The sequence below is a fragment of the Theropithecus gelada genome, chromosome 16, assembly GCF_003255815.1.
Source record: "Theropithecus gelada isolate Dixy chromosome 16, Tgel_1.0, whole genome shotgun sequence".
NCBI lineage: Eukaryota > Metazoa > Chordata > Mammalia > Primates > Cercopithecidae > Theropithecus > Theropithecus gelada.
In genome coordinates, this window is record NC_037684.1 from 41266606 (window position 1) to 41279265 (window position 12660).

The 12660-nt window shown below is 40.1% G+C and overlaps 1 protein-coding gene and 1 non-coding gene across 3 annotated transcripts in view; both read left to right on the forward strand.

The window, feature by feature from the left end:
• The window catches only part of NOL11 (nucleolar protein 11), a 28337-nt gene extending 16193 nt beyond the window's left edge, over positions 1-12144 (forward strand). For both annotated transcript variants that reach the window (XM_025363712.1, XM_025363711.1), the window contains 11 exons: positions 1094-1170; positions 2929-3052; positions 3685-3773; positions 4083-4157; positions 4520-4704; positions 4859-4984; positions 5134-5364; positions 5943-6021; positions 6539-6631; positions 11420-11527; positions 11686-12144. In XM_025363712.1, the coding sequence (XP_025219497.1) occupies positions 1094-1170; positions 2929-3052; positions 3685-3773; positions 4083-4157; positions 4520-4704; positions 4859-4984; positions 5134-5364; positions 5943-6021; positions 6539-6631; positions 11420-11527; positions 11686-11802 (1304 nt within the window). In that variant the 3' untranslated portion in view covers positions 11803-12144. The remainder of the gene's footprint in view (positions 1-1093; positions 1171-2928; positions 3053-3684; positions 3774-4082; positions 4158-4519; positions 4705-4858; positions 4985-5133; positions 5365-5942; positions 6022-6538; positions 6632-11419; positions 11528-11685) is intronic.
• Positions 8606-8736, forward strand: LOC112610481. The gene has a single exon (XR_003116378.1). It is a non-coding gene; the product is annotated as a small nucleolar RNA SNORA38 (small nucleolar RNA).
• Positions 12145-12660: the final 516 nt, after the last annotated feature.

Genomic DNA, 12660 nt, shown 5'->3' on the forward strand with positions numbered 1-12660 from the left:
GGTTTTTTTTTTTTTTTTTTTTTTTTTTTTTTTGAGACAGTCTGGCTCTGTCGCCCAGGCTGGAGTGCAGTGGCCGGATCTCAGCTCACTGCAAGCTCCGCCTCCCGGGTTTACGCCATTCTCCTGCCTCAGCCTCCGGAGTAGCTGGGACCACAGGCGCCCGCCACCTCGCCCGGCTAGTTTTTTGTATTTTTTAGTAGAGACGGGGTTTCACCGTGTTAGCCAGGATGGTCTCGATCTCCTGACCTTGTGATCCGCCCGTCTCAGCCTCCCAAAGTGCTGGGATTACAGGCTTGAGCCACCGCGCCCGGCGAGGATTTTCTTTTTGCATCTATACTCATGGGGTTATTGCTCTGTAGTTTTTTTGTGTAGTGTCTTTGTCTGGCTTTGGTATCAGAGCATCCAAAAGCCTGAGTGAGTTTAGGAAGTATTTCCTGCTCTTTTATATTTTGAAAGAGTTTGGGAAGATTAGTGTTAATTTTTAAATTTGTAGAATTTACCAGTGAAGCCATCTGGTCTTGGGTTTTTCTTTGTTGGTTGTTTTTCATTGTTATTCCTGATTCATAAAGCCCTCCCTTCCTCAGGGCTCACCTTTCCAGGCTGCTTCTTTTTTTTTTTTTTTTTTTTTTTGAGACGGAGTCTTGCTGTGTCGCCCAGGCTGCAGTGCAGTGGCACGATCTCCACTCACTGCAAGCTCTGCCTTCCAGGTTCATGCCATTCTCCTGCCTCAGCCTCCCGAGTAGCTGGGACTACAGATGCACACCACCACACCCAGCTAATTTTGTGTTTTTAGTAGAGACAGAGTTTCACCGTGTTAGCCAGGATAGTCTCGATCTCCTGACCTCGTGATCCGCCTGCTTCAGGCTCCCAAAGTGATGGGATTACAGGCGTGAACCACCACGCCCGGCCTTTCCAGGCTGCTTCTTACCAGGAGCTCTCATTTCTTCCAGCTCCTGTGGCAATCACTGTCTTCATAATACATTTCTATACTAAATAAAGCAAAATGTATATATTTAACTATAACTCCCCCCTTCCCCAAAATATCATATATTTATATTTGACACTCTTTCTGAATTTATGTCTTATTTTATAGAATGCCTCTCTGTATGGAACATAAAATTTCAAACACTACAGACTTCAAAAGAGTTACCACAAGGGACCAGTGGTCAAGTAAGTTTTTTCACTTAAAAAAAGTACTTTCTCTGATTTAGTTATTTTGTTGTGTTTTGCTTTGCTTTGTTTTGAGATGGGACCTCACTGTGTTGCCCAGGCTGGTCTTTTTTTATTTGTTTATTTTTTTTTTGAGACGAAGTCTCGCTATGCCGCCCAGGCTGGAGTGCAGTGGCCGGATCTCAGCTCACTGCAAGTTCCGCCTCCCGGGTTTACGCCATTCTCCTGCCTCAGCCTCCCGAGTAGCTGGGACTACAGGCGCCTGCCACCTCGCCCGGCTAGTTTTTTGTATTTTTTAGTAGAGACGGGGTTTCACTGTATTAGCCAGGATGGTCTTGATCTCCTGACCTCATGATCCGCCCGTCTCGGCCTCCCAAAGTGCTGGGATTACAGGCTTGAGCCACCGCGCCCGGCCAGGCTGGTCTTTTACCCTTGGGCTCAAGTGATCCTCCTGCTTCAGAAATGTAGTTATTTTTGTGCCTAGTAAATATGCTGTAAGGGAAGAGATCTCTTCGGACCTAAATATTTTGGCAGCTTTTCACACCAGGTGTGGTGGTGTGTATCTGTAGTCCCTGCTACTGAGGAGATTGAGGCAGGAATATCTTTCGAGCCCAGGAGTTCAAGGCTGCAGTGCTGTATGATTGTGCCTGTGAAGAGCTGCTACAGTCCAGCCTGGACAACACAGTGTGATCCCATCTCTGTAAATAAATAAGTAAATAGCTTGGCAGTTATTGATCAAATTAAGAATTATTTTTTACCTGAGGGATTATGTTTAGTTTGGTTATTGTTGAAATCACTTCCAAAATTCTAAATTATTGCCAGAACAATTGGCTATTTAACAGCTTTTGTTTTTAGCTGCTCTTTGGTTTTGTCTTTTTACTTATGTATTTTGAACTATACCCTCAAGCTGTTACTTTTCCTAATAAACTGGTCTTTTAGATTATGTGTTAAATGTTACCATGAAATTACATAAAAATACTTAAAAGAATTAAAATTGAAGCTGGGAAGACTATGCACTTCCTGAGGCAGGGTTCCTTGTGAGTTTTTTTCTCCAGTGTATTTTCAGTGCTTACCAAGGTGCACAGTAAGTTTTAGTTACTTAGTGAATGAATATTCATATACAAATAAAATGTAAATCAAGGCAATAGGATGTTTTGGTAATTTTAATTTGAGGATAAAGAGACAAGGTTTCTCAGCATACAATTTAATTATAATTTATATGTAAACAAGTAATTTTAACAATTATTCACAATTTTTTATTGTGAATAAACTCACACTTTTTTGTTACAACTTATTTTATTTTATCATTTTATTATTTATTATTACAAATATTTCCTTGTTCCGTCAGGCTTTTTTTCACATACCTGTCTTATTTTTACAATCATAAGATATAAGGTGTTAAATTCTGGTTTGTAAATTTAGTGCATTAGAAGTTTGCCCATGCTATAGTAGCCTTGGTAGTTATTATGTTAATAGATGTATAATAGTGACCACATTAATTTTAAACAATTGAGGTTTTTAAAATGTGTATGTTGATTAGATTCTTCTGAGTTGAAAGTATTTAAATTATGCTTCATTCAGACTTGAGCAAAAATAAGAGCCTATTTAATAAGTTCTACATAGAAAATTATTCTGGGAAGTTGCTTACTTTGCCTTGTTTTTAATACTGAGAGCTTATACAGTAAGTGATAAGGCTTTATTGAGTCAGACCTTAGAAGAAGAAAAACTTTGCTTATGTTTTTGGTAACTTTTTTGTAGCTCTGGTATTATGGAGAAAATCTGTTTATGCTACATGGAAAATCTCTGACTGTGATTCCATACAAGTGTGAAGTGTCATCATTAGCAGGTGCTCTTGGAAAACTCAAATATGGTCAAGATCCAGGTAGAAACTTAACGCTTGTTTTATTAATACAAACCATTTTATTAACCTCTAGTTTCATATAGATTACCACAGCCTTCTATTTGTAAAGCTTGTTTTTAATTTTGAAATTTACCACTGTTTATTGAAACTTGTGAACAGGCCAGGCACGGTGTCTCATCCCTGTAATCCCAGCACTTAAGGAGGCAGAGGTGGGAGGATAGCTTGAGCCCAGGACTTCAAGACCAGCCTGGGCAACATAGACCCCGTTCTCCACAGAAAAAGGAAAAACAAAAAGTTTGAAACTTGTGAACAGTCCAAATTGCAGGTTCTACTGCAAGCTGAAGAGCTATACTGTTTTGAATGCCAGTGTTCTTCTGACTTTTGGGGCAATGGGAGAACTCCTAAACACAATCAGTAATATCTCCGTCCTCCCTTGTTTACTGATGGCCTCATCTGTTAGCTTCATGTTGTTGGACATACAGCCTATTTACTGTGTTATGGTTTACTTATCTGAGGTTATCAGTAGAATTACACGGACTTTTAAAGCCTCTCTTAAATTGTAGGAGTGGTTTTTTTTTTTTTTTAATTGTTTAGTTGGTCAAAAATCAGTAAGTCGAAACATTCCAGAAATTGTGCATTTTGTATTTTCTTAGGAACTCATGTCATGCCCCGTTTTGTAAACTGGGAAACACCTCAAGGATGTGGACTTGGATTCCAAAACTCAGAGCAGTCAAGAAGAATTGTAAGTTTCGTAGTTGAAATTGAAATGTTAGTGCAAATGTTGAAAAACAGAAAAAGACTGAATTATTTTAATGAATCATATCCTTACAACTCTTATAGCTTTGACTTTAATGACAGGACAGTTTGAGGCTTGAACCCAGTAACCTCACATTCTTTATCCAGAAATGCCCCAAGTTGTCTATTAGTTATATTTACTTTTAAAAGTTTTTGATGAGAGCAAAAGTGTGCTTTGGGGTGTTTCATAGCCCTCTAAATGTATATTGGATCTCTTACATTGTTTTGTGATCCTAATCGGTTTACTTAATTCCAGTTAAGGAGACGAAAAATTGAAGTGAGTTTACAGCCAGAGGTTCCACCATCCAAACAACTTTTGTCAACCATAATGGTAAATAAATAATATGAAAAACAAAACTCAAGTGTTTCAAAGAAATCACATCTAATCTCTATTCTGTCTTATTGTTATGATCATCTTGATAGCGATAGCTATAGCTAACATCTGTGTAGTATCTTAAGGGTGTCAGAGTTGATCCAATATTTTGGCTTCTTTGATGCTCGCTATCACCTCATGAGATTGATATGGTGTTAGTCTTCTCTCTTTCTCATTTAACTTTGCAGTGTCAGCTTCAGCTTTGCAGGAATGCATGAAAACTGTTAGTCATTTGAGAAAATGTTGTGCTAGGAAACTTTCAAGTTCGGAGTGACATTCGTTAATGTGCCAAACTGAATTCTTGAATTCTGCCCTTTCAGGAAGATTCAGAAAAACACATTGAAGTAGAAGTACGGAAATTTTTGGCTCTGAAGCAGACACCTGACTTTCATACTGTCATTGGGGACACAGTAACAGGACTTCTGGAAAGGTGTAAAGCAGAACCGTCATTTTATCCCCGGAACTGTCTGGTGCAGCTTATCCAAACGCATGTGCTTTCTTACAGGTAGCTGTTTGTGTGTACCACACTGTACGTGCATAACTCTTCTGACCTTGTTTTTTATAGTTCTAATCTTCTGGAACTCTGAAAAGGCTTATAAATGATCTGCAGTTGAGATTTTTCTTAATATGTAATAGTGATTCAGATTTTTTTGTCTTAGTTTGTGCCCCGACTTAATGGAGATTGCCTTAATAAAGAAAGATGTACAGTTGTTACAACTCTGTCTACAACAGTTCCCTGACATTCCTGAATCAGTCACCTGTGCTTGCTTAAAAATTTTCTTGAGGTAAGTTAGACTCCAGTGGTCCTTTTTCTTCATTACATTTATAATCTGTTACATTGTTTGATTTCCAAAACTTTGATGCTTAGGAAATGAAATTTTTCCCAAAAGTTTGGTGATAAGGATTAACCTCTTGCTTTCAATTAACATTGTAGCATTGGTGATGACAGTCTTCAAGAAACAGATGTCAGTATGGAGTCAGTTTTTGACTATAGTAATTCTGTGCATGATGAGAAAATGGAAGAGCAAACTGAAATTCTCCAAAATGGCTTCAATCCTGAAGAAGATAAATGCAGTAACTGTGATCAAGAGTTAAATAAAAAGCCTCAGGACGAAACAAAGGAGAGCACTTCATGCCCTGTGGTACCAAAAAGAGCAGCTCTACTGTATCCTTTGACATAGAGCATCCGTCTGTTTCTCTTTATAGGGTATAGTTATATGCCAAGCAATAACTAAGGAGTAACTCAGTAATGTAAGGTTTTTCTTTCCTTTTCCAGTTGTGTTTTGTTTCTGTTTGAAAATAGATTATGTTCAATGCTACGTTAAGTAAGGTTTACTTAAACCTGTTTAATTTAACTAGGCTGGGCATGGTGGCTCATGCCTGTAGTCCCAGCACTTTGGGAGGCCAAGGTGGGAGAATTGTCTGAGCCCAGGAGTCCGAGACCAGACTGGGCAACATGGCTAGACCCCCATCTCTACATCAGTTTTTAAAAAAAGAAGCAGCAGCAGCAGCTATACTAACACAGAAGCTCTATCAATTCTGAAGATCAGTATTCTGAATAAATACCAATTAAAGTATTCCACATGATCTCCGATGATTAGGAGAGTGTTTGGCCATAGAGGTCTTTTAGAGACGTAAAACTTTTGTATAAATTTAGAAAACTAACATTGAGGAAGGAAGTTACTCATAAGTTCAATAGAATAGCTTCTATTTATTGAAGTAAGATTTTCCTTTAGTCCTAAGTAATGCAATTCTTCATTCAGCATATAGCGAAACATTTCTTCTGCCTCATTTGAAAGACATCCCAGCACAGCATATCACAGTAAGTGTTCATACAAGTTGTATAGAATTTTACTTCTGGTTTAAACTTTGCTATTTAAGTCTAACCAGCTGTTAGGGCATTCTAAAGGTTATCAGATTCTTTCATGTGAATAAGAGGTTGCCCAGCTCTCATGGCAAAAAAATTGTGCTGAGAAAACTCGAGCGATTCTAGGGTGATAGACCATGGCATATTCCTTGTGCCAAACTTGAAGGCCAAGTTAAGCTTCCTAAGTTATACATGAATAAACACTAAAAAGAATTGCTGAGAGAAGGGTTCTGTCTTCTCTACCTATTATTTACAAACAATGAGCTCATCACCACCACTACCCCCAAACCAGATGAGCTCCTCATTAATGGGAGGGACTGCATTTTATTCATTTTTGTGTCTCCAGATGTCTGGTGTATTTGTTTGATATATAGTTAAATTGAACATTTTTTTCAGTCTTCGTGATGGGTTTATATAATAAGATAAATTTTTTCTATCAAAGTGATAAATTGTCCATTGTTTTTCCACCCAGCTGTTTCTCAAGTATTTGTATTTCCTGTATCTGAAGTGTAGCGAAAATGCTACTATGACTCTTCCTGGAATACACCCACCTACCTTGAACCAGGTGAGATTATGTTTTTACTTCGATTTGGTGCTGGGAAAAATTCGTAAAAAAAAAGTTGTATTCAAGGTCAGCACCTGCATTCATTCTTCTTGTTTCCTAGGCCATAAGAATCTCTTCCCTCATAAAATCAAACCACTGCAGTTAGAAATGAGGAGTCTTGGCCGGGCGCGGTGGCTCAAGCCTGTAATCCCAGCACTTTGGGAGGCCGAGACGGGCGGATCACGAGGTCAGGAGATCGAGACCATCCTGGCTAACACGGTGAAACCCCGTCTCTATTAAGAAATACAAAAAACTAGCCGGGCGCGGTAGCGGGCGTCTGTAGTCCCAGCTACTCGGGAGGCTGAGGCCGGAGAATGGCGGGAACCCGGGAGGCGGAGCTTGCAGTGAGCTGAGATCCGGCCACTGCACTCCAGCCCGGGCGACAGAGCGAGACTCCGTCTCAAAAAAAAAAAAAAAAAAAGAAATGAGGAGTCTCTCATTTAATAGATTTCTAGATCCATAATTCTACACCACAGAATTTTAATTTATCTTAAATTCCTGATTCTTCATTATGACCCTTTTCCAAGAATTTCCTTAGCCTTGATGGGAGACAACAGGAAGGAGCTGATAATATAAGTTGCCCCCTTAATAATCTCTTAAGACTAAGAGAATAGGCAGGGCCTGGTGACTCACACCTGTAATCCCAGCACTTTGGGAGGCCGAGGCAGGAGGATTACTTGAGGTCAGGAGTTTGAGACCAGCCGGGCCAACATGGTGAAACACCATCTCTACTTAAAACACAGAATCAGCCAGGCATGGTGATGCATGCCTGTAATCCCAGATACTTGGGAGGCTGAGGCAGGAGAACTGCTTGAACCCAGGAGGTAGAGGTTGTAGTGAGCCGAGATCGTGCCACTGCACTCCAGTCTGGGCAACAAGAGCAAAACTCCATCTCAAAAAAAAAAAAAAAAAAGGAGTAAGAGAATAAAGGTTAGTGAAAAAATATTCCCAGAGAATCCCATGGTAGTCCCTCTTTAAAAATAATACTGGCCGGGTGCGCTGGCTCACGCCTGTAATCCCAGCACTTTGGGAGGACGAGGCAGGCAGATCACAAGGTCAAGAGATCAAGACCATCCTGGCTAACACGGTGAAACCCCGTCTTTACTTAAAATATAAAAATTAGCCAGGCGTGGTGGCGGGTGCCTGTAGTCCCAGCTACTCGGGAGGCTGAGGCAGGAGAATGGCGTGAACCCAGGAGGCAGAGTTTGCAGTGAGCTGAGATCACGCCACTGCACTCCAGCCTGGGTGACAGAGCTAGACTCTGTCTCAAAAAAAAAAATAATAATAATAATACTTATAGGCCAGGCGCGGTGGCTCACGCTTGTAATCCCAGCACTTTGGGAGGCCGAGGCGGGCGGATCACGAGGTCAAGAGATTGACACCATCTTGGCCAACATGGTGAAACCCCATCTCTGCTAAAAATACAAAAATTAGCTGGACGTGGTGGCAAGCACTGGTAGTCCCAGCTATTCGGGAAGCTGAGGCAGGAGAATCGTTTGAAGTAGGGAGACAGAGGGTGAGCCAAGATTGTGCTACTGCACTCCAACCCTGGGGACAGAGTGAGACTCTGTCTCAGAAAAAAAAAAAAATACTTATGCTGGGCACGGTGGCTCATGCCTGTAATCCCAACACTTTGAGAAGCCAAGGTGGGCAGATCACCTGAGGTCGGGAGTTAGTGACTAGCCTGACCAACATGGAGACACCCCGTCTCTACTAAAAATACAAAATTAGCTGGGTGTGGTGGTAAATGCCTGTAATCCCAGCTACTTGGGAGGCTGAGGCAGGAGAATCACTTGAACCTAGGAGGCAGAGCTTGCGGTGAGCCCAGATGGCACCACTGCACTCCAACCTGGGCAACAAGAGTGAAACTCCATCTCAAAAAAAAAAAAATAGTTATTTAAAAAACAGTAAAAACATTTAAAAATAATGTATTTACCCTCCTACAAAGGCATGTCTATAGTTCCTTGTCTTTGGACATGTAAGAATTGGAGGCAAAGAAATGTGGACTTGGAGAAATCTGGGGCCAGCTTGCTCCCCGCAGGCTCAAGATCAACCTTCCCACATAGAAGCAATAAATTGTTTTGGTTTGGTAATATGTTATTCTAACAAAGGATTTTTAAACACTTAAATTGGCTCTTCTTCATTTAAAAAATAACTTTTTTTTTTTTTTCCTTTTCAAGAAGGCAAGATCTCACTCAGTCAACCACACTGGAGTGCAGTGGGAATCATAGTTTGGTGCAGACATGAATCCTGCCCTGAAGCAGTCCTCCCCACTTAGCCTCCCAAGTAGTTGGGACTGCAGGTGCATGCCACCACACCACATGAAAATACAATTTTTTTTCCTTTTTTGAGATGGAGTCTCGCTCTGTCTCAGGCTAGAATGCAGTGGCACAGTCTCAGCTCACTGCAACCTCTGCCTCCCGGGTTCAAGCGATTCTCCTGCCTCAGCCTCCCAAGTAGCTGGGATTACAGGCATGCACCACCACGCTCGGCTAATTTTTGTGTTTCTAGTAGAGATGGGGTTTTACCATATTGACCAGGGTCATCTCAAACTCCTGACCTCAGGTGATCTGCCCATCTCAGCCTCCCAAAGTGCTAGGATTACAAGTGTAAGCCACCACAACCGGCCAAAATACAGTTTTTTTATTTTAAATTTTCTTGTAGAGACAGGGACTTCCTATGTTGCCCAGGCTGGTCTCAAACTGCTGGGCTTAAGTGATCTTCCTGCCTTGGCCTCCCAAAGCATATGGATTACAGGGATGAGACACTTACTTGGCCTAAAAATAAGTTAAATTTTTAAGTAGTTTTTTGCTTTTTTTGTTTTTGTTTTTGTTTTTGTTTTTTTTGAGACAGAGCCTTGCCCTGTCACGCAGACTGGAGTGCAGTGGTGTGATCTTGGCTTACTGCAATCTCTGCCTCCCAGGTTCAAGCGATTCCCCTGCCTCAGCCTCCTGAGTAGCTGGGATTATAGGTCCCCACCACCACGCCCAGCTAGTTTTTGTGCTTTTAGTAGAGACAGGATTTCACCATGTTGGCCAGGCTGGTCTCAATCTCCCGACCTCAAGATGATCCACCCGCCTCAGCCTTGCAAAGTGCTGGGATTACAGGTGTGAGCCACTGCACCCAGCCCACTCAGCACTGTATCAGACATTTCTTGGACCAATAGACATACATCTGCCTCATTCCTTTTAACCAATGCATACTATTTCATTTTACAAATATAAATTAATGTATCTATCATTCCTCTATTGATGGACATTTAAATTGTTTACCATTTTTTGCTGTCGTAAATCTTCAGTGGGCATCTTTATACAGATATTCTTGTATATTTATGAGAATGCCTGTTGAATAAATTCCCACAAGAGAAATTACTGGATGAAATGGTACATGCATTTTTAGTTTTCAAAATGCCAGACTTTCTGAAGAGTTGTGACAGCTACCACCAGCAAGGTCTGAAGCATTCTTTTTCACATTCTTACTGACACCCAGTTTTGTCAAACTTACTTTTTGCCAGTCAGATGGGTAACAGGTGTTACCTCATTTTAATTTGCATTTCTTTGATAATGAGAGAAGGGAACCATTTCTTGTCCATTTATATTTGTTTTTGTGAATCTGCCTAGTCGGGTTCTTTGTCCATATATTTATTGCATTTCCTGTCTTTTGGTTTATAAAAAGTTCCTTTTATATTAAGGAAGTTAGCCTTTTTCTATCAAATGCATTGTAAGTTATTTGTCTTTTTATTCTCTAGTATAATTTTTGACAGACACTTTCATGCGATTAAAATTAATTAAACTTTTCCTGTATGACTTCTTTATGGCTTATGTTATGTTTAAGGCCCTTCCCACTCTAAGATTATGAAAATAGTTACCAGCTTTCCCTACTACATGGTTTTATTTCTTGTGTTTAACTCTTTGATACATATAGAATTTAATCTGGAATAAGGAGTTTCATAGGGATCAGCTCCCCCTCCCAAATGGATAACCAGTTTCCTGGGTGCTTTGATAGTTGCACGTTAACTACACCATTGGAAGATGTAGGACTACATAAGAAACTTTTATAAATGCTTAGTAATAATTCTAGTTTATGGTAGCTCATCTATAATACACAACACCTTGTCCTTGGGGAAAAATGTATCTTGCAGAATAGAAGATGAGTGGTTATTTTGTTTTGTAACTGAAAATTATGGAAACTAAAAACTAAAATTTTTAAAAATAAAAAGGCAACTACTGGCCAGGTGCGGTGTCTCAAGCCTGTAATCTTAGCACTTTGGGAGTCTGAGGTTGAAGGATTGCTTGAGGCCAGGAGTTCAAGACCAGCTTGGCAATAAGGCAAAACCCCATCTCTACAAAAATTGTCAAAAATTAGCCAGGTATTGTGGTGCGTCTGTAATCCCAACAGCTCTGGATGATTGCAGCTACTCTGGGAGGCTGAGGCAGGACTCCAGCCCAGGTGTTTGGGGGCTCCAGTGAGCTATGAGTTGTGCCACTGCATTCCTACTCCAGCCTGGGTGACATAGCAAGATTCCCGTCTCTAAAATATTTTCTTAATTAAAATAGATGTTTTAAAAGCCAGAAACGAGCCTTTTTATATTTTGTAGAAATTCCTCCATCTCTAAATTAAAATGTTCAGATTTTATTTATAAAGACTTATTTTTCTCATAACTGTTTGATATATTTATGGACTTGGTAAAGTGAATTAACCTGAAGTTAAATTTAAAATCTTAACTTTCCTTTTCCTATTCATTTTCAGATTATGGATTGGATATGTCTACTTCTGGATGCAAATTTTACTGTTGTAGTAATGATGCCAGAAGCAAAGAGGCTACTGATAAATCTTTACAAGCTTGTAAAATCTCAGGTTTGTGATTATTTGATATACACTGATTTTATTTGTACCTAAGTATCACCTGAATTACAATTTATTCTTAAAATTTGTCCTTACTTACTAATAGTCATGGAAGATTTGTTTCTATGTAGACATTATGGTAAAAGTTACTCTGAAACTTTTTTCTTTAGATATCTGTTTATTCCGAGCTCAACAAGATTGAAGTAAGTTTTCGGGAGCTACAGAAATTAAATCAAGAAAAGAATAATAGAGGATTATATTCAATTGAAGTGCTGGAGCTCTTCTGATATTACCAACTCTCCTTCATAGACATTTTATAAAGTTCTTTTATGTGAACTCTTGCTTCATCCAGGCAAGAACGGTGTTTTGTTTGCGACCATCTCGGTGTCAGGAGAAACGTGTCAGTGAGTACCTGGACCATCACTTACTGATGCTCCGGGGTAGGACTACAGGTTTCACACGAACCTATTCTAGGTTGTGGACATTGGTGCGGAGAGGTTCTGCAATTTTTTAAAAATATGTAACTGGGTTGATTTTAAGTAAAATTATTTGTGTATTGATAAAAGTCTAATTTCTTATGTGTTTTGAATTGTTTTTCTTTTAATAAAAAACAACCATTGAAGCAGTGATTCTAGCAAGAATGTAATTTTATCAGAGTCAGAAACTGCCCCTGCTCATTTGTTCCACAGCTCATCTTTCACACATTCGCAGTGTGTCTTCTGCAGGGACCTCTTCCGCCACAAGCAGGCAGAGAGGGGTCCTCACACAGGCACATGCTTGCCTCCCGCCATCTCCCCTGTCCTTTAGGACAAATGAAAACTTCAAGTGTGATTCTACAGCCCAGCTTTACAGAAAGAATCCTGACGGCTGAATTTACCTTGCAGTAGTGAAAGGCTGCGTTTTAGGTCAGGCACTGTATGTAAACTTAGTCACACATGTGGCTGTTAATAAACAGGTTCTCCTCCATCATTTTTAATCTCTCAGTAGGCCTTAATGAAAAGAAATCCCAATGGAACAGGGTAAAGTCTCTATTAATGAGGACATTCTCAGCTGGGCACAGTGGCTCACGCCTATAATCCAAGCACTTTGGGAGGCTGAAGCAGGCAGATTACTTCAGGTTAGGAGTTCAAGACCAGCTTGGCTAA